The sequence below is a fragment of the Pseudonaja textilis genome, chromosome Z (assembly GCF_049901715.1).
Source record: "Pseudonaja textilis isolate UNSWEBS1 chromosome Z, rPseTex1.2, whole genome shotgun sequence".
Taxonomy (NCBI): Eukaryota; Metazoa; Chordata; class Lepidosauria; order Squamata; family Elapidae; genus Pseudonaja; species Pseudonaja textilis.
The window spans coordinates 40,727,925-40,747,242 of NC_142008.1; the positions used below are offsets into that span (position 1 = coordinate 40,727,925).

Genomic DNA, 19,318 nt, shown 5'->3' on the forward strand with positions numbered 1-19,318 from the left:
ATAAATTTTCCTCCCAGGACTATAAATTAAATTTATAAATATTGTTTTGTATATTTTGGAGGAATATCATATTAGATTGCATATCAACAGATGAATTTAAAGAATAATTCTGAAGTCTATTCATCATAGAATACGCAAACCAGTAAATTCTCTAGAAATTGCTATTTAAATTGCTATTTATTACTAATGTTTTCTATTGTAAGCAATTATATTTCAAAGATAATGGTTGGGTATTTTGTATCCTTTCAAAATTGCCATTTTACCTAGGCAATTTGCTAGCTTCTATGCAGGATATGATATCACATTTGAATGAAGAGTCTTCTGCTTTAAAAAACTTTATAACTTTTGCTACTAAAGTGCCTTAAGGAGTTATCACCTATTGTTAAAACCTTCTGAATTAATATGCATTTTATATATCTGCAAAAATCATGTTCTATTTCCTTTTTGGATTATAATGAATTAACCTGACCATGCCTCTGAAACTGTCATGCTTCCCCAGGCTAAAATGGTCCAGAAAATATTTATTCTGATAAAGTTCATGGAAAATTCCATTTCTGAATTCATGACTTTTGCATACCCACACATACATAATATTTGGACATAAATACAAATTTTAAATGCTCCTTACTTTGCTATATCAGCACCACTTGTAATCAGTGTATTAATGAGTAGTTCATGGCCATATCTGGCTGCTATGTGTAATGGTGTATTTCCATTTTTATCTTCAGAGTCTATTTCCGCTCCTGAACATTAGATTAATATAAAGTATAGTCATGTAAGTATATTAAATATTAAACAAATAAATTCACAGTTAAAAAGATCAGGGAATTTCAAATGGAGAAGTTGAGATTAAATACTATGAATAATCCAACTGTGTAATTAATACCTATTTCTCTTGTACAAAGAAAAAAAGAAAAATCAAAGTACACACAATGACATCTACTGTTGAATTGTGCTATACAGTTTGGATAACAAGACCCAATATATTTTGCAGTGTGATCATATTTTAACTTTTTTTAAAGTAGAAATAGTTTTATGATTTAAATAACACCAAAGTATATATGCATTTATTCTTGTGATAATAGAGTAGTGTTTGTTAGTTTCACAATCCCAAATTCGAGTTTTTTTTAAACATAACACCATCAACAAATTTGTACCACAAATTACAGACTGAAATGAGAAGACAAAAGTTTACTCCCCCTAGAGAAATCTTCACTATTTTTGAAATTTATTAATTAAAAATCCACTATTTGTAAAACTAAAAAAAATGACATTATGTTTCAGAGTTAGGAATAAAGCATGTAAACTAAGCTAAGCTGCAAACATTATCAAAGAAAAACTATAATAGAATTTAGACTACTTAAACAATGAAAGATAATGAAATTTCAAACAAGCAAAACAATATCCTACAAATTTTGTAATATGAAATCCACATTTTAAATATTCAGATTTATATAATTATTAATTTAAGCATATCAGATAAAATTAATAAAAGTATTCCAAATAATAGTATAGTCAAATACCAGAAGTAATACTATGTTTTTAAAAAAATTTACCATTGTGGATGATGGTTTGTGATCTAGAAAATCTTCCATGAATAGCTGTCATATGTAATGGTGTTTTTCCGTCTCTACTCTGGGAAAAAAGAAGTCAAGACTATTTACAAAATTAAATACAGAATTTGCTGTTTTCCTTTCCTATTTATATTTTTAAAAAGCTATAGATTTTTCAAGATGATTATTTTTTATTCTTACTAATTACCAAATAACAATTACACAGGACAAGTCTTTTGGGGTCCCTTGGTATGTAGTTAAATAGGCAACTTAAATATAAACGTACTTAAAACTTTTACATGAAAATATATGAATGTTTCACTTGCACTTTTGGCTTTAACTGTAAGGGTGTAAATAATGTAGTAAAGGGGATCTAAAATTTTATCCAATTATTAAATACATAAAATAAAATCTTATCCTTACAAAACTATTTTAGAAATACCAATCTTAATATATAAGGATGTTTCTATTTTCCCCCAAATGTTTATTATATGTTTATAGTCTTCAATCAAAATTAGCTAAGACAAACTTCAGGAAACATTTTCATATGTTTACTGCTGATTTATTATTATAAATTATATTTTGGTATCTTTTTATAATTTTAAATTTAGTAAACTGCAAACATCATGAATTATTACTATATCGTTAATAATGTTAACTATGTTATTTCATATACATAGTTTTAGGATTGCAGACCAATATTTTTTCCTGTGTCTCACAACATTTCAGAAAAAAAGGAATGATTCTAGATATAGATTATAAAGGGATACGGTCTAGTGTCCATGCATAATTTACTTTCAATATGATCATTACTGCTTAATATGATCTTTACTGCTTGATAAGCACACATTTCTTCATGTCTATAAGGAAGCATTACAAAGTTTAAAATGTAGTAAAATAGCATTAATCATCCCAAATTAAGGCATTACAGGATTGTAAAATGGATTTTCTAAATATATGTCTACTGATATTGAGATCTTAGCCATTTTTTCATTTATTTTCTAATGAAAGGAAGTTAAAGTCTGATGATTTTGCAATACATAAAATTTCTCTTATTGCTAAATCAAAGCTTCCCCTAACATATGAATACAATCCTAAAATATTCCCTAAATTTTCAAACAATAAAATGCATTTCTTGAGCATTAAAAATGAATGTTTTATTTTCCATGACTTTTAAGGATGATGTCAACACTAATATATAAAGATATTCAAAATATTACAGCATTTAAAATTCACCTTTCAGTCATTTTACCTTCGCATTTACATCTGCACCATTGCAAACCAGGCCCTCTAAACATAAAGCTCCATGAGTTGATGTAGCAGCAAAATGTAAAGGTGTAAATCCCTTCTTATTCATTTGATTTACATTAGCACCACGGTCTATCAGTTCATTTACTACAATATCTTGTCCATTGAAGCAAGCAATATGAAGAGGTGTATTACCATATGCATTTGGTTCATTGATCTGTTAAAGAATAAAACAATGATGTAAATTTCATTAAAGCTATCTGTCCATACAACTATCTATCCCATATATTTTTATTCTATCACAGCAGAACTGATATTCAAAGAGTTTTAGGAATCATGTTGTTTCTTTGTATTAAAAAAAATCCTAGAATTTGAATACAAAAAGTTAGTCAAAATTACAGAAGACAATTTAATCTCTTCAAATGTATCGCAGATTCTCAGGAATAACAAATCCTACTTCCTACAGACTAGAGTAGGGTAGGCTTATCGCATCACTGAATACAATATGTTTTATGTATGTTCATTTGAAGAAATAAAGCAAGGTGTGTGATAGGGCATTCCTCCATATTGTGTTGAATCTCAACAATATTTAAAACAATAAGCAACTGAGAGTTCATATAAAGGTAGCAAAAATCAGAAAATAACAATATTTCAATTATTCATATATTTTTTAAACCTGTCTTTTTGCATTTTTTCCACTGTGATGTTTGTTTTAGATTTGTGAAATGACAAGCAAAACTGGTTGTTTTTTCAGTATTTGAATGATATTTAGCTGTATCTGCTGTGTAAATTATCTTTATTGCTTTTATACATTTCATTGTCATGAAAATACTTTGGGCTTATAATGATTTTTAAACACTTTCTGAAAGAATTATAGTAGACTGTCACAATACTGCTTGAAATACAACTCTAAGAAAACAAACTACAACCTATCAAGTGACATTGAAAAAAGAAAACTAAAATGTTATTAAGTTTATTCTTATTTAAAAGTACTAGATTTTTATAAAGATCCTATATTATGGCAATATACCTATTAAATTATGTGATTTAGGATTATTTCTACTTACATCAACTCCAAGATCAAGAAGGTACTTGACTACATTAATCATATCAGCAGATGCTGCAGCATGTAATGGTGTATACGATTTCTTGTCTTTACATGTCACTTCTGCTCCATGAGCTACAAGCAGTTTTACCACATCAATATAACCTCAACAAATAAAAATAAATAAAATTCATTCATTCATTTTATGTGACTACCCATCTGGATAACAGAGTTCAAAACACCACAAAATACATAATACACACATACAACATACACATAATCGGTATCTGAAGTAAAAACAGACCTACTGACACAAATCTGTAGAACCATTATACAGACCCTGTCAGCAAGCTCAGTGACAAAACGACCTTTAATGCTTTATAAAAGGTCAGTTTGAGAGGGCAGATGATTCAAAGAATAGGCACCCCAAAAGGTTGTGTTACTGGATTCCACCAAATAGTACTCCCTAATACTAGAACCCAGTACATGCATTTGCTGCTGGACCTAATGGGATGAATAATGTAATTTGAGAGAGATGGTCTGTCAAATAACTCAGTTTCATGCCATGAAAAGCTTTATAGATTCACTACAGGTAATCCTTGACTTAACACCACAATTAAGCCCAAAATTTCTGTTGCTAAATGAAACATTTGTTAAGTTGTTAAGTGACTTTCTTCTTGTCATAGATATTTAATGAATCATTGCAGTTGTTAAGTTAATAACATATTTGTTAAGTGAATCTGGCTTCATCATTGACTTTGCTAAGTCACTTTTTTCAGTGCCACTGTAACTTTGAACAGTCATTAAATGAACTGTTGTAAGTTGAAGACTACCTGTATTGCACTATGAAATATGCCCCAAAACATACTAATAGTCAATGCATTTTGCATAATAAAGGATCATGTTCTGATCAAGGAGCGTAGACATCTGCCTACACTGCTGCATTCTCCATCAGCTGCAGCTTCTGGATGCTCTGAAGGGCAACCCCATGCAATCTATTCAGAAGGTAACCATGGCATTGTGTGGTCATGAGCTCTGCCCTCTGTCCAGGAATAATTGTGAATGGAGCACAATACAAAGTTGTGTAACGGTTCCACTGGCCTCACCTGCCACCTGTCCCTTGAATAGGAGCTGTGAGTCCAGGAAGACGTTAAATTGCATACTGGTTCTGTTTGGAGTAGCAATCCCACCAAGATCTTCAATCCCAGGAATAAGGGGGTTCTAATAACAAAACTATTCAATCTTACTAGGGTTGAATTATCTTGTTCAACCTTTTGAAAAGGTTTAATTTCTAGACGGATAGGTCAATCTTAATACTTGGATGTAGATTTTTTATTATATTATATTTTTATTAAATTTTATGTTATAGTTCTGATGCTATAATATGCAATTGCAAAAGAATATATTAAAATGCCTTTTTTCTACTATTCCTTACAATACAAATTATCATCTTTATTTAACCAATTGTAACTCTGTCAGAGTAGATAGTTAAAGTTTTGAAATTCATAGAGAGAGAACTCTAACTTATAATAACATACGACTGTCTTTTGGTAATAGAATATCATGATTTTAAATTAGTGATCCTTACAATGCTGCCAGAGCAATAAATTTTCATCTGTACCAAGAAGGAAATATACTGGGCATATGTCCTCAAATATCCATTCAAACTTCATGAAAACTATGCAAGAAGAAAATAGCATGCAAATGCCTGTTTTAAAGGAAGTCAAGGAAAAAAAAAGTTAATTTACATACCCATATAGGCTGCCCAGTGGATAGCCCGTCTATCCTTTTTATCAAAGGCATTGATATTGGCACCTCTAGACAACAATAAATCGATCATCTAAAATGAAGACAGTTATATTTCTTAATATACAGATTTGGATGAAATCTAATCTTCAATGTTTGGATAACATTTTTTAAACAAAAATGTTTATTTATAATAAATAAAGAATATTTCTGCTTATATACCATAATATTTAAACTCATTTAAAATGTATTTATAACTGAGAGTATCCATATTTCAAGGTAAGCCAGATCAGGGAACAGAATCTTGCAATGTTTCTGCCTGCCCCCTTTTATTAGAAACAAAATCAAGCCAGTGTTATCCTGAATATATTTCTCATCTCTTCTTCCTTATCAGACTAATTTAATGTATATTTTTTGCACTTCTTCTCTAAGGTTATCTCCTCTACATTCCTCTACAGAAGCCAAAGCTCTTGCCAAGCTTTAGCAGACAGGTAAACTCATTTTAGATTTTGATTGAAATATTATTAGTTTTACTAAGAGCAATATAGTTTATTTTTGAAATCCTGAACAAAGTCATAAACATTAGGGCAAAAGGTTTCCAATCTAATACTACATCGTATATAAAGGATAGGCCCAAGAATTAAGCTACAAGAAAAACATTAATTGTATCCATAATGTTTGTTAACCAGTTTCAAGTAAAGGTAGTTCTCATTTAAAGACACTACTTGGGTCTGCAAACTCAATTATTACACCATAGTCTTAAGTTTAAAAAAATGTGACTGCAGGGGTTTGCAACAGTAGCTCCAACAACCCCAGTTGCCATTAAGTGAGGACCGCACAGCTTGTTAAGTGAGGATCTCACATGACTGCAACTTCCAACTTTTAACTTCGCTTGTGGGAAGCCAGCAGGGAAAGTCTCAAATTACAATCATGTTAACATAGGATATAGTGATGGCTACAAGATCCATTTATAACTAGCATTCACTCAGTACATTGTAAGTTTGAGTGGTAGCTGAACAAGTGATCATTACACTTAAAACCACCATAATAGAATGCATATTTAACCTTGAGGAAGAGAGAAGAGATGTCACTTAGCAAACCATCAGACAAGAGAGGTAGCAGAAGCCTGAAACTGTTTAACGGCCAAAGGAACTTAGAAAGGTTTCCCCTAATGGGTCCACTAGTTAAAAGTGGCATGCAGGAAGTCTGTATTTTCAGATTTGAAGGATTCTGTTAATGTAGCCTTATAACAAGTAAATTTAGCTCATCTAGTCGTGTTTCCTGTCTCGTTTTCCCTGGAAGGCCAACATCACCTGTAATAAGAAAACAGTAAAGCCTAGGTGCATATAAAGCAGAACACTGTTAAATCTTTATTTGCCTGGAAATGGATAGTGTCTTCTATGAAATTTGTTTGGTAATTCCGTATTTAATTCCTTGTATTCCACAATACATCAACTGATCAAACATTTAAAAAATAATAGTTTGATTGAAAGACCATTTCAATATGCTAGCCATATGATGATTTCCTATCATTTCTGAAAATTCAGATATGTTTTGTTACTTCTTTTACATGTACCAGTAAGATCAGATAAATGAATACCTGCTTGCAGTTAGCTGACTGATTTGGGGAATTGAAAATAAGTCATTTGTACCTGAACTTGTCCACTCAACGCTGCATAGTGTAATGCTGTTCTACCAGCACGATCTGATACATTTACATTACTAAGTAGCGGCACCAAAGCTTCTGCACACTTGACAGCTTTCTTTGTAGCTGCTATGTGTAATGGTGTTTGCCAATTTTTGTCACGGGCATTGACATCAGCTGAATGCTTCAACAACACCTGAACAGCATCCTAAAAAATAACATGCCATTATATAATATAATTACTAATGATCTTCCCACTCTTAACATTTCCTTAAACGAAAAACCAAGATATTATTGAAGTCTAACCTAATTTAAGGGGTGTTAAGTAGAAAAGGCCAATGAAAAAATTAAAAATAGTATGTGACTGATTTCTAATCCTGTGAGTTACCTTTGACAAATTTTATCTTTTAGAATAATGCTAGCAAAAGCCCTAGTTTTGATGGACCTTTAAGAAGAGAAGAAGAAAAATCCATATAAATGTACTTGTAAAATTATTGTGATATTTAGTTATATGGATAAATGTTTTTACATAGGCAATGTCAGATTTGCTTCTTATCACATCCTACATTTTGGCAAGCTCCTACAGAACTACACATGCTCATTCCCACAATATGTTGCATTTTTACAGTAGCTACTAGTTACTTTCACAGCAAAACAAATGCTTTAATTTTTATTACATTTTTGGGGAGCAGTCCTATTTGCTTTTTGATTGTAGCAAATGTTAGGTAAGTTAGGACTCGTATCAATGCTTGGCTATTTTAAATCTTATCATGGGGTAGTGCTGATAAATATCATCTCTCTCCCCAACTCTTTGAGCTTCCATTCATGAATCATAGCAAAATGTCCTTTTATTAAATAAATAATCAAATGAAGAACAGGGGGTCTTTTAAAATTTACAATTCCTATTGAATTATATCCACTGAATATTATATTTGTTATATCTATAATCAATAGTAGTCCCATAGGAAAATGATATTCCAAATATAATACAGATATATTGGAGAGGACCTATTTATTTCCATTCTTTGTTAAATCCAATTAATATTTATTTTTAAAAAGCTACTTATTACGCAGCACTGGTGTGGACTATCTACATTACATCTTCCTTACTGAATCCGCTTATTCCAATTATCTTTTAAAATCAATCATGCCTGTGATGATATAATACCTAATAGAAACTTTTATGAGCATTGTAACAGGAAGATGTTATATATCAACTCCATATAGCTTGCAAATGTGAAAATGTATGAGTTATATCAATCCTTCTCCAAGTGCTGTAAATTGAAGATTACAATACAAAAATATTTTGAAATAAAATATATTTAAGTGATTTATTTTTTTTGCATACCTCACTACGTGTTGCAACAGCTCGGTGTAAAGGAGATAACCACTTGCTGTCTTTGGCATTAACTCTAGCTCCTGCAAATAGATGCAAAGAAATTTATAGTATTAACTTTTAGGAAACTACAACTGAAGGTCCAAAACAAAGATATGAATTAATACGGATTAGAATTCAAAATTGTAATCCTATATCTCTTATCTAGAAATAATCTCTACTGAACACAGTGTAGTTTCCAAACAACATTCATAGGATTTACCCTGCAAGAAGTGGAAGATGCAGAGCTTCCAATTAACTACATTCTTAGAATAAAAGAAAGAAGAGCTTTTAGTAGAAAAACAGTATGTTGTTCAAATTAATTTCTAACCATATTAAAATATTTTGTTAATGAGAATAGTAGCACAAGGATTATTAATTCTCAGGTTTCTATTTAAAAATCACATTAATAATAATCTTAAGAACTATTAGCTTCAGTTTATTAACTGAATAGAGTTTGAATACAGAAGAAATAGATCTACAGAGGATGCTATAGCCATCACTCTTCATACTGCTCTGACTCATCTAGAATACCAGGGTGGGGGGAGCTTTGTGAGGATGCTTTTCGTAGATTTTAGTTCTGCATTTAACACAATTCTTCCACATAGACTAGTGTCTAAACTTCTGGACCTTAGCCTTAAGTCTTATTCAACTTACCTTTGGATTATGCATTTCCTGTCTCGCTGTTCTCAGAGGGTCAGATTAGGTAATCATATCTCATCAGCCCTTATTCTTAACACTGGTACACTACAGGGTTGCAGGGTTGACTCCCTTACTATATACTCTTTATGTGCATGACCGCATTCCCACTCACGCTACTAATACTATTACTAAATTTGCAGATGATACAACAGTGGTGAGACTCATCTCCGGGGGGAGGGATGAGTTTGCTTACTGAGATGAGGTGGACTGGTTGCTTTTGTGGTGTGGAGACAATAACTTGATCCTCAATACCAATAAGACCAAGGAGCTTATAGTGGATTATAGAAGGAATAGATCAGATATCCAGCCCTTGCTTATTAATGGAGACCGAGTGGAGTAAGTGGCCAGTTTTAAGTTTCTGGGTGTTACCATAAAACAGGACCTGACCTGGGGTGCTCACACTGCAGCACTGGTCAAAAGGACCCAGCAGAGATTATACTACCTGAGACTTCTCAGAAAACAACTGAATGAAAAACTGCTGGTGACATTCTACCACTGACCATAGAGTGTATCTTAACTTACTGCACCTTATATGGTTTGCCAATTGCACAGTGGCAGATAGGAAAGCACTCCAGAGGGTTAACATCATTTCCAGAAGATCATTGGTTGCCCTCTCCCCTCTTTGGAAGAGCTTAATAGCTCCCGCTGCCTTAAGAAAGTTCAAAATATTCTCAAAGATCCATCTCATCCTGGGCACCCTTTTGAATTCTACTGTATAGTGCAATGTTGTTGCAGTGTTGTAGGTTTTTCGTTCAATGTGTGGAGTGTAAAGGATGTGTGTTTGTGTTTATTTTCATGGTCATGATGTGCACTGAAGATGATGTTTGATTTCGTTGTATGAAGTGTAATGTCAATAAAGTGAACTAAAAACTAAAACTAAACTGAGCCATATCCCTAGGGATAAAACTCTCAAGGCAAGTTTTGAAAGAGTTAAAAAGGCTAATTGGATTAAAATAAATAAAAATAAAATGAATGCATGCATTACTATTAGAAAAACATTAAAATATGAGATAGATGTACAAAATGGTATGTTTTCAAAAAAGAATCAGTGCAACTTTAGAAAAAATAAGCAAAAATTTAATTCTCTTATACTGATCTTTTGGAAGTTATGCAACACAATTTGACTCACTAAGTTATACCAACAGACCCTGACTTACAACCACAATTGTGCCCAGAATTTTGGCCATAGGGTTTGGCTAGTGTTGGGGCAGGGGAGACCCTTGGGCTGCTGGGCTTAAGTGGCTGATGCTTTCTGGCTATGGTGGGGCAGGGAGAATGCAAGGTCTCCCACGAATGGTGAGAGGAGAGCCTATGAAGTGTTGGGCCTACCTGGTTAAGGCCATCCAGGTGTGTTGGGGCAGGGTGAAGCCCTGAACACTGTTGTGTCTAGCCAGCAAGGATTTCCAGCCTATGGCACACTTCCATATACTTAACCAACTGAAGCTTCCAAGCCCAAAGGGTTGACAAGGAGTTGTGCTCCCATGATTATAAAGGTGCACTGCCAAGCACCCGAATTTTGATTAGATGGCTATAGGGACATGCAATGGTTGGAACCTCAGACCAGGTTTCGATACTTCCAGTTTTAGCATACTTATAATCATTGAAAATAAGTGAACATTAATATATTTTCCAGTTTAGAAAATTTGGGATATTCTAGCAATATTCCAAATTCCTCCAATCAAAAACAGCTTAGAATCCTTACATCTTCATATAAAAATATTAAAAAATATTGAAATTTTAATGTGACAATTTATCATAAAATTCTTCCTAATGCTTATTTCTAACCATTGTTTTAATAAGCTAATGCATAACATCTGACATTTTTCCTCTATAAAATTGATACTAACTCTCTTGATACATTTTCAGAATGTTATAGTTTTTGTTGTTTGCTTTAAAAGAAATTTTTTAATTAAAACTCAGTTCATCAGTGATTTTTTTTAAATCACAAAAACCACATAATTTGCCAGAAATGTAGTATTACACTGGCATTCACATCTCTTTAGAAATGGATGTCCACAAAATTGGTATTTGGTTAGTATTAAAATATACATATAAAAATTAGAGTATCAATATTTCTTACTACATTTGCAAGGGTTTGTAAAAAAGATTTTCCACGTGTAGAATTTTCTCAATATAAACAAAAAGCTTCATACCAGATAAAATAAGCAACTCAATAATTTCTGCATCTCCAAAATATGCAGCAGCATGTAAAGGTGTCCGCTTTTCATTATCCTTTATTAAGAGAAGAAAAATATTAAACTTTAGTAATCTCACTCATACAATTTAAAATTCTGGCATAAAATATGTATATATTTGCTTTTAGATTTTTTTTATTTAAGCATAAATGAAAATATAAAATAAAACAATAAAACCCATATAAACAAAAATTATGCAGGAAAAATATATTTTAAAATTCATACAAATCTGTATATAAATACATTTCTAATCTTCAACACATAAAATTTCCTTTTATTTAAATGGCATATTTTAATCAGATTTTAAAAGTTTTTGTTAAACATTTTGTAAGCATTTTTTTCATAAAAAAAGAGTACTGCTTAAATAAATAATTCTAATTTATTAAACTTTACTTGCTATTATGTAGATGAATAATAACTTTAAAAACCTAGGTAAGCATTCTCACTCTAAAAATAAAATAACAAATAAAGCACTGATTGGATAAACAAGATTATTAGTACAATTTAAAAGGTGGTAATGACAGTAATAATTATACTAGTAATCATCTAAATATCTGCAATGATTAATTGAACTGAAGCTTATTCTGATTCTAATAAAGTATTTATTTTATTTATATTTAAAATATTTGTATGGCTGCCCATCTTAAACAATTCTGGGTGGCTCATAACAGTAAAGCATAACCATAAACAGTAAATAAAATAAACAAAAACAAGGCATGATCCAACATCTTCTAGTGTCAAAGATGACAAAAAGGCACACTACCTTGCCAGGATTAGTCAAAGTCAATGCCTCCTCATCCAGAACCTTGAACCAGGCACTTTGATAGCACTGGAACAGCATCATGTGCCCAAGCAAGTATACAGACATAAAGCTGGATATCATCAATAGATTGATGACATCATACTGTCTGCCATCAGATAATCTTACCCAATGGTTTCATGTATGTATGGGGGGAAGGAGAGGAGAGGAGAGATCCGAGCCTTTGGGTACTACATGCTACATGAGCCTCAGGTTTTACCTCTCCTTACTCACCAATATCAACTGGAACCTGTCACAAAGAAAGAAGAATCACCATAAAATGGTGTCGCCCACTCACAATTCCAGTGGCAGTCCAAAAGGATACCAGAATCAATGGTACTGAAAGTTCTCAAGAGACCCAGTAGAGCCAGGACAGTTGCACCATCTCTGAACACTCCAAAGATTATGAGCAGATGCCATCAATGCTGCTTCAGTGCTATTTTATTTTTATATATTTATTTGTACCCCTTCATTATTTTTTACAAATAACTCAAGGTAGCAAACATATCCAACATACCTTCCTCATATTTTTCCCACAACACATGAGGTAGGTTGGGCTGACAGACCTAAAGTCAACCAGCTAAGGCGGGACTTGAACTCATGATCTCCTGCTATACCCCAGTCTATGTATGTAACATGGCTGGGTACACTGACAGCTTTTGAAAACAAATACACCACTGCCTTCTTCAAGTCAGGCAGTGCCACCTTCTTCCACAAAGAGGCATTAACCACTGCTTGGTCCCATCCACATGCCACCTCCTGGGAGGCTTTAACCAACCAGGAGGGACAACAGTATAGCGTACATTTGACAGAGCTAACACCCACAAAAACCCTGCCCATTTCCTCAGGGTCAACTACTTTAAACATCTCCCAGATAATAGGGCTCAGTCTTGTTTCAGTTACTTCCAAAGGATGTGCCTAGCCAGAATTCAACTCTGACAAGTCAAGAGATGGTATCTGACAAATGCTAAGAATATTCCTTAAAATGGCCTTGCAGGAGCTCCCTGGTAACCTGAAACAGGGCTCCTGATAGCAATCAGCATATGCAATAAGGAAGGAGAAATAAAAATTCTCCTGAGAGCTGTGAAGAGCATCCAGTATGCTTCTACCCACTATTGCCACAAGGTTCATATGGACTCCTACCTATGCACATTTGATTTAAGGGGGTGCAAAGAGGCAAGGGGGGCAGCAGTAGGGCGCTAGAGGAGTAGCAGAGAAGTGCTGGAGGTTGGCAGCTCGCAGGCCTCAATTCAGATTTCCCCCACCCCACCTGCCTGGCTTGCTGGTGACTGAGAGGAAGGCAAGCCAGGACTGACCCATTGCCACTTGGGTCCCGCCTGGATTCTCCGCAGCTGCTGGGCCTTGCCTGCAAGGGGTGGGTGAGGTAACTGACCAGGGAGCATGATGCTATGCCTCCCACCCCGCTCGCCACTTGCCTGCTGCCTGCCAGCCTGAGCGCTTTGGCTGAATGCAGGACACCGCTGTGAGAATGATGTGAGTCAAGCCTCACGAGAGCGGATCTTCCACCCATGGAACTTGCATAGCAGCATCCCGCACTCGGCTAAAACTCTGAGAGGTGGCTGGCAGAGTGGCTTGTGCTTTCTGGTTGCCTCCTGCACTCCCCCTCAGCAGCCGTGACCCGTGAGCCCCAGCAGCTGACGAGATGCAGGCTGGTGGGGAGCTGAGTAGTGACGGGTCTGACCTGACTGGCTCACCTTTCTCTCTGCTACCAACTGTGGGAGGAAGATGAGTTTGTAGGCAGTCAGGAAAGTCTAAACCGCTGCGGTTTGGGCTTTCCCAACAGCCTTCCTCCCACGGCTGGTGGCAGAAGGAACAGTGAGCCAGTCAGGGTGGGCTGGTTCACCTTTCCTGCAGCTCACTTCTCCCGCAGCTCCTGCACTGGGCAAGGCTGCAGTCTTGCTTGAAGTTCCCGGCCCTTTCCCCAAAAGATGGAGGGGTGGAAGTCCCGCCCACAGCTCCTTTATTGGACCCGGAAGCCTTGCCTGATGGCTTTTCCAGGCAACGCAGGACTGGGCATGAACGGATAATCATGCCCAGTTCCTGGGACTCTGGGAGATTCATCAAGAGCAATGCTACCAGGTGACTAACTTGTTGGAAGTGAGTGTGTGTGTGTGTGTGTGTGTGTGTGTGTGTGTGTGTGTGTTGCCCGTGTTTCAGGTGGGTTTCCTAGCTTAGGAGGAGAAAGTGAAGGAGGAAGGGATAGAGAGAAAGAAGGGAAAGAGAGAGAGGAAGAGACAAGAAAGTAAGGAAAGAAAAGGGAAAGAAAAAGGGGAAAAGGAAGAAAGGGTTAGACAAAGAAAGGGGGGATGGAAGGAAGGGACAGAAAGAAAGAAAGAAAGGGAGGGAGGAGAACGTGAATGGGATATATGGAGGGATGGAGGGAAAGAGAGAAAGAGAAGGAAAGAGAGAGAAAAGGAAGAGACAAGAAAGAAAGGGAAAAGTAAAAGAAAAGTAAAGACAAATGAAGGGAAGGAAGAAAAGGGAAAGACAAAGAAAGAAAGAGGGAGGGAGGGAGTGGAAAGTAAATGAGATATCTAATCCAATCACCTGCTCCAACAGGGTTAGAAGGGAGGGGTGTGTGTGGGTGGGTGTGTCTGTGCGTATGTGTGTGTGCATGGCTGTCAAAACTTCAAAAACAAGTCAAATAGCTCTGGGGAGGTCAGTCATAAATTAGAATGTTTGCTAAGCAACACCACTTGTATTTGGTTTGCCAGCCACATGGCCATTCCCACCCAGTCACATGACCACCAAGCCACGCCCATCCAGTCAAGTGACCACCAAGCGACACCTACAAATTAGGCCATGCCCACAGAACTAGTTGTTAAGAAATTTGAATTCCACCCCTGGGTGGGGGGTACTGAGGATGAGTTTGTAGCACCAAGGAGGCAGTGAGCTGAAAAAGTTTGGGAACTACTGCTCTAGATGCTTCTTTTGTTGCTTCATACCAACAAAATCCTTTTATTCAGGAAATTCCATTTGCCAAATGATTTTTTTTCTAGCAAATGAACAGATTAGGAACAGATTCTCATGCAAAAATTTATCTATTGGTCATTAAGAATTTATACATAATCATAATTAGATTACATAATCAAATATCAAAGAGAAATAGTTAAACTGCCACTGCAGTTTCTTATTAGTACATAAAATATATTTCTCATAGTGAGCCAGACTAATGGATAGAATCTTAATCATGCTTTTTTATTAGTACATAAATTCAGAGTTTACTTTTAATCAGGAATGTAAAGTTAAGATATTATTCAACATTTTCAAACAGAGAAAATATAACTGCATATATGTAAGAATAATATTGCTAGTCATACTAACTATAACCCATCCTTCAAGACCCTGTTTTTATATAGCCAATAACATAAATAGTGGAAAAAATCCAAAACAGTTTAATGAGTATGTGCTCTAACACAGTCTTAATGATTATGTGCTCTAATGTGTGTAAAGGGACAGAGAAGGGAAGAAGGAATGGAATATGCAGGAAGAGGGTTATACTATATTATGTGAACAATGGCACAACTCCAAGAACCAATACGTTCCCAAGTGCTATAAAAATCTTTTAGGTTTCTCCAAATTTTTTTAGAAATGACAAAAGGAAACTGTTAAATCAGTAATCTTAATAAAATGACTGTTATAAAAAATATTTATTTATTTGGGGGTATTTGAGTCCCATGTAATTTTTGCCATTAATGGAATAATATTTATGATAGAATACTGAAAAAGTATGGAATACTTTAACATTTTATTGGATTTTTTTCCCCAATAAAATCAATACAAATGAAAACTTACTCATATTAGTATTAATGTGATTAGGATGCTTTGGTATTTATGGTATACCAAATGGTATTAGGAAACTTTCTTGCATTCATGAAAAAAAGTGAACTCCAGTTCTACTGAACTGTCAAATAATATATTTAGAATTTTTTTTGATAGGGGAGTTTCAAGAAGGAGAATAAACACAAATAAATTATGACAAATACAGGATCAAAATGATATTTGTCATAACTCTTTCTTGAAACTTATCAATGATAATTGAATCTTTAAAAATACATTTTAAAAGTATGAGAGACCTTTTTAAGATTAGTACACCCACAAAAATCTAAAATCTGTCAGAGAAAGTGTTAATAGCATTAGCTTTACTTGCATTAATTGAATTCACTAAGATTAAAAATATTCTTAAAAGGAGAAAGTACTATAAAGAGAAAACTAATCTGCTTACCTGAAAATTGACATCTTCTTTTTTAAAAATTAGTGCGCGAACTTCATCAGGATCTCCATTAAATATAGCTTGGACAAGTGGTGGCTGAAATATAAACAATAACAATATATTTTAATTTTAAGGTAGGTGTTCAAATGTAATTATATATTAAACCATGATAACTAAAAACATTTAGAAAGTTATCTTAGAAAGTTATAAAAGCCATCATTAAAAAATGTCCTGCTTAAACAACTGTACTATTTTCAAAATAAAACAAAAATGTATTGTATTATGGAATATATTACATATTGCCACAGAAAGGAAGGTGTATATATATCCTTACCACATTACTTTTTTAAAAATGCAATAATACATTCACTTACCAACAGAAAATAAAGGAAAGTTTATGTAGTTATTGAGATAAGCAAGGAAGTCCAGAATATCTAAATTACCTGATGATATTCATTACATATTTTGAAAAATATCTACTGCACATGTTCTATTATCATTACAAAACTTGCCAATAGAAAATACAGGAAAGTTTATGTAGTTTATTATGATAAGAAAAGAAGTGTAAAATATCTAAATTATCTCATGACAATCATTACATATCTCTAAAAATATCTATTGTACATGTTTTATCATCATCACAAAATTTAGAGAAGCACTATACATACGCCATAGTATTATGAAACTATAAATCTTAATAGTACATTAGCTTCTATTACAAGATTAAGTAGTTTAAAACCACATGATCTATGTATACATGTTTAAGAACACAGCGTAACATATGACTTCTTAAAAAAGACTATCAGTCAATTAGAATCCATTAAACTAGCAGATGATGCTAACCATTATTTCCACTTTTTATTTCTAAAGAAAATGGCCACAATAATCCTCCTTAGAATGTTAGAAAATACTGATTTCCATAAAACAGGAATTAGGCAGTATGTATTGAAATTAATTTCTATATTTTGACAGATGACTATTGATTAAATTTTATGTGCAAAAATATTAATATCAAGTCAAGTGATTTGAACAAAATTATAATAAGGCACATACAAGAGAAGTCCCTTACCATGCCATATTCTGAAGATGAAGGATGTAGAGATAAGTTTTCTTGAGGCAGTTTGGAAATAAATGTGGGAGAATCATCTTCCACCTCCTCCAAAACAACAATACACACTCGACTCATTTGATCATTAAAAAAACCCAGCAACTTAAATTTGCAATTGCCTTGTTGTAGTGAAAAAGAGACAGAACATAAAGTTCTTTTCTTCTCACCTAAGTTAAAAAACTACTCCCGTATTTTCAATTTTTTAACTCATGCAACTAATATGTTTACTAGTTGCCAATTCAGTTAACAAGGTATTTTCTAATTAAGTTTTATAAATAAAAAATCTGTCCCTACTGAATTTTTATTCAGTATTGATCTTCGTTCAAACAATATTAAAATATAAACTACAATAGTACATATCTTATATCAAATACATTGCTTTTGTTTTAATTTCTACCGAACAATTCTTTTAAAACAGTATGCTCGTTGTTATAAACAACATAACACCATTCAGTGCAGAAAGAGACAATTGCTCTGGCAGAGATAATCAGAGCTCTCCCTAGTCCGGCAAGGACAGTGTCCAGTTAATAGCAGTCAGATTTCTACCAGAAAAGGCACACATGACTAATCAAGTGCTTCCATTCATAATTCATTTTAATTAATAAAATTTTTATCTTTATACCTAAAAGTCACAAATAAAAATTGTTATGTAGTTATTCAAAGCCAGATCTGCAATATTAATATTTCTTCATTTAACAATTCCTGAAATGTACAGCTAGGTTACAGTGCCTTTGCACGTAACAATACAGACAATAAAGGACAATGAAATGCAAATAATAATGATAATACTCTTTGTTCAACCCAGATTCTCTAACATACAGTAACAAAGAATGCTTCACTCTATCAGGCTTTGCAATGCAGTACATTTGTTGTCAACCATCAGCCCATTGCTTCTAGCTGCTCCAAGAATAAAAACGGCAAGAACAAGCATTTTAGGAAAATACTAAAACATAAGCACTGGAATTACTGTTTTAGACTTTTCTTGCAGAAGTAGTTCATCACTCCAATGCTTTTCTTCATCACTGTGTGAATAGAGTTCTTCTTATAGCTTCATTCAGACCAAAGTAAGAATTGAGGGGAGGGGGAAGGAGGGGGCAGTAAGCAGGGGGAAAAAAATCAGGTCCTACATATAATCTTTCACTCAACTTCTTTATTCAAAGATCTATGACGATGTCACTTTGGAGGTTGCTTCAAGTTAAATGGTCAATCCAAAAGCTGCTATTAATTTATGATTTTTGATGCAGTAGATGTTATTGCAGATATAGTGCCCGAAAAAGATAATTACAAAAGACACTAACAGGACATAAAGTTGCACCCACAGCAGTATTCCAATCAAGCTATCATCTAAACAGCAGGCTGCAGAACCGCAGTATGAAATGCCTAGTAATGCTCACATGTTCCACTTACCAAAGAAATGAGTTACTGCTCTGGATGCAACTTCCTGTGCAGAGAGAAGAAAGAGCTTTTGTGCAGTTCTCACACTGTATCCATGCCAGTTGTGTATGACTAATTCAGTTCTAACATAAAAATTCTGTTGGTACTTCTAACATTTTCCACTAAAAACCACAGAAAGGCTAATATACTGGCACAGCTTAGTAACAATATAGGGAAACAAACAATTCCAAACCTCTAACTACTTTCATCTGTTACTCTATTTTTAGTGCAGTC

General features: G+C 34.0%; 1 protein-coding gene across 8 annotated transcripts in view; it reads right to left on the minus strand.

Moving 5' to 3' along the window:
• ANKRD28 (ankyrin repeat domain 28) overlaps positions 1-19,318 on the minus strand; it is a 103,671-nt gene that overhangs the window by 44,245 nt on the left and 40,108 nt on the right. For 2 of the 8 annotated variants that reach the window (XM_026708239.2, XM_087917665.1), the window contains 9 exons: positions 16,555-16,638; positions 11,468-11,546; positions 8,586-8,656; positions 7,245-7,445; positions 5,599-5,686; positions 3,869-4,011; positions 2,806-3,018; positions 1,557-1,635; positions 629-743 (listed from right to left, as the gene is read on the minus strand). In XM_026708239.2, the coding sequence (XP_026564024.1) occupies positions 629-743; positions 1,557-1,635; positions 2,806-3,018; positions 3,869-4,011; positions 5,599-5,686; positions 7,245-7,445; positions 8,586-8,656; positions 11,468-11,546; positions 16,555-16,638 (1,073 nt within the window). Of the gene's footprint in view, positions 1-628; positions 744-1,556; positions 1,636-2,805; positions 3,019-3,868; positions 4,012-5,598; positions 5,687-7,244; positions 7,446-8,585; positions 8,657-11,467; positions 11,547-16,554; positions 16,639-17,611; positions 17,822-19,318 lie in introns of those variants that run through there. The other 6 variants (XR_015740322.1, XM_087917664.1, XM_026708236.2 and 3 more) reach the window with 6 other exon arrangements.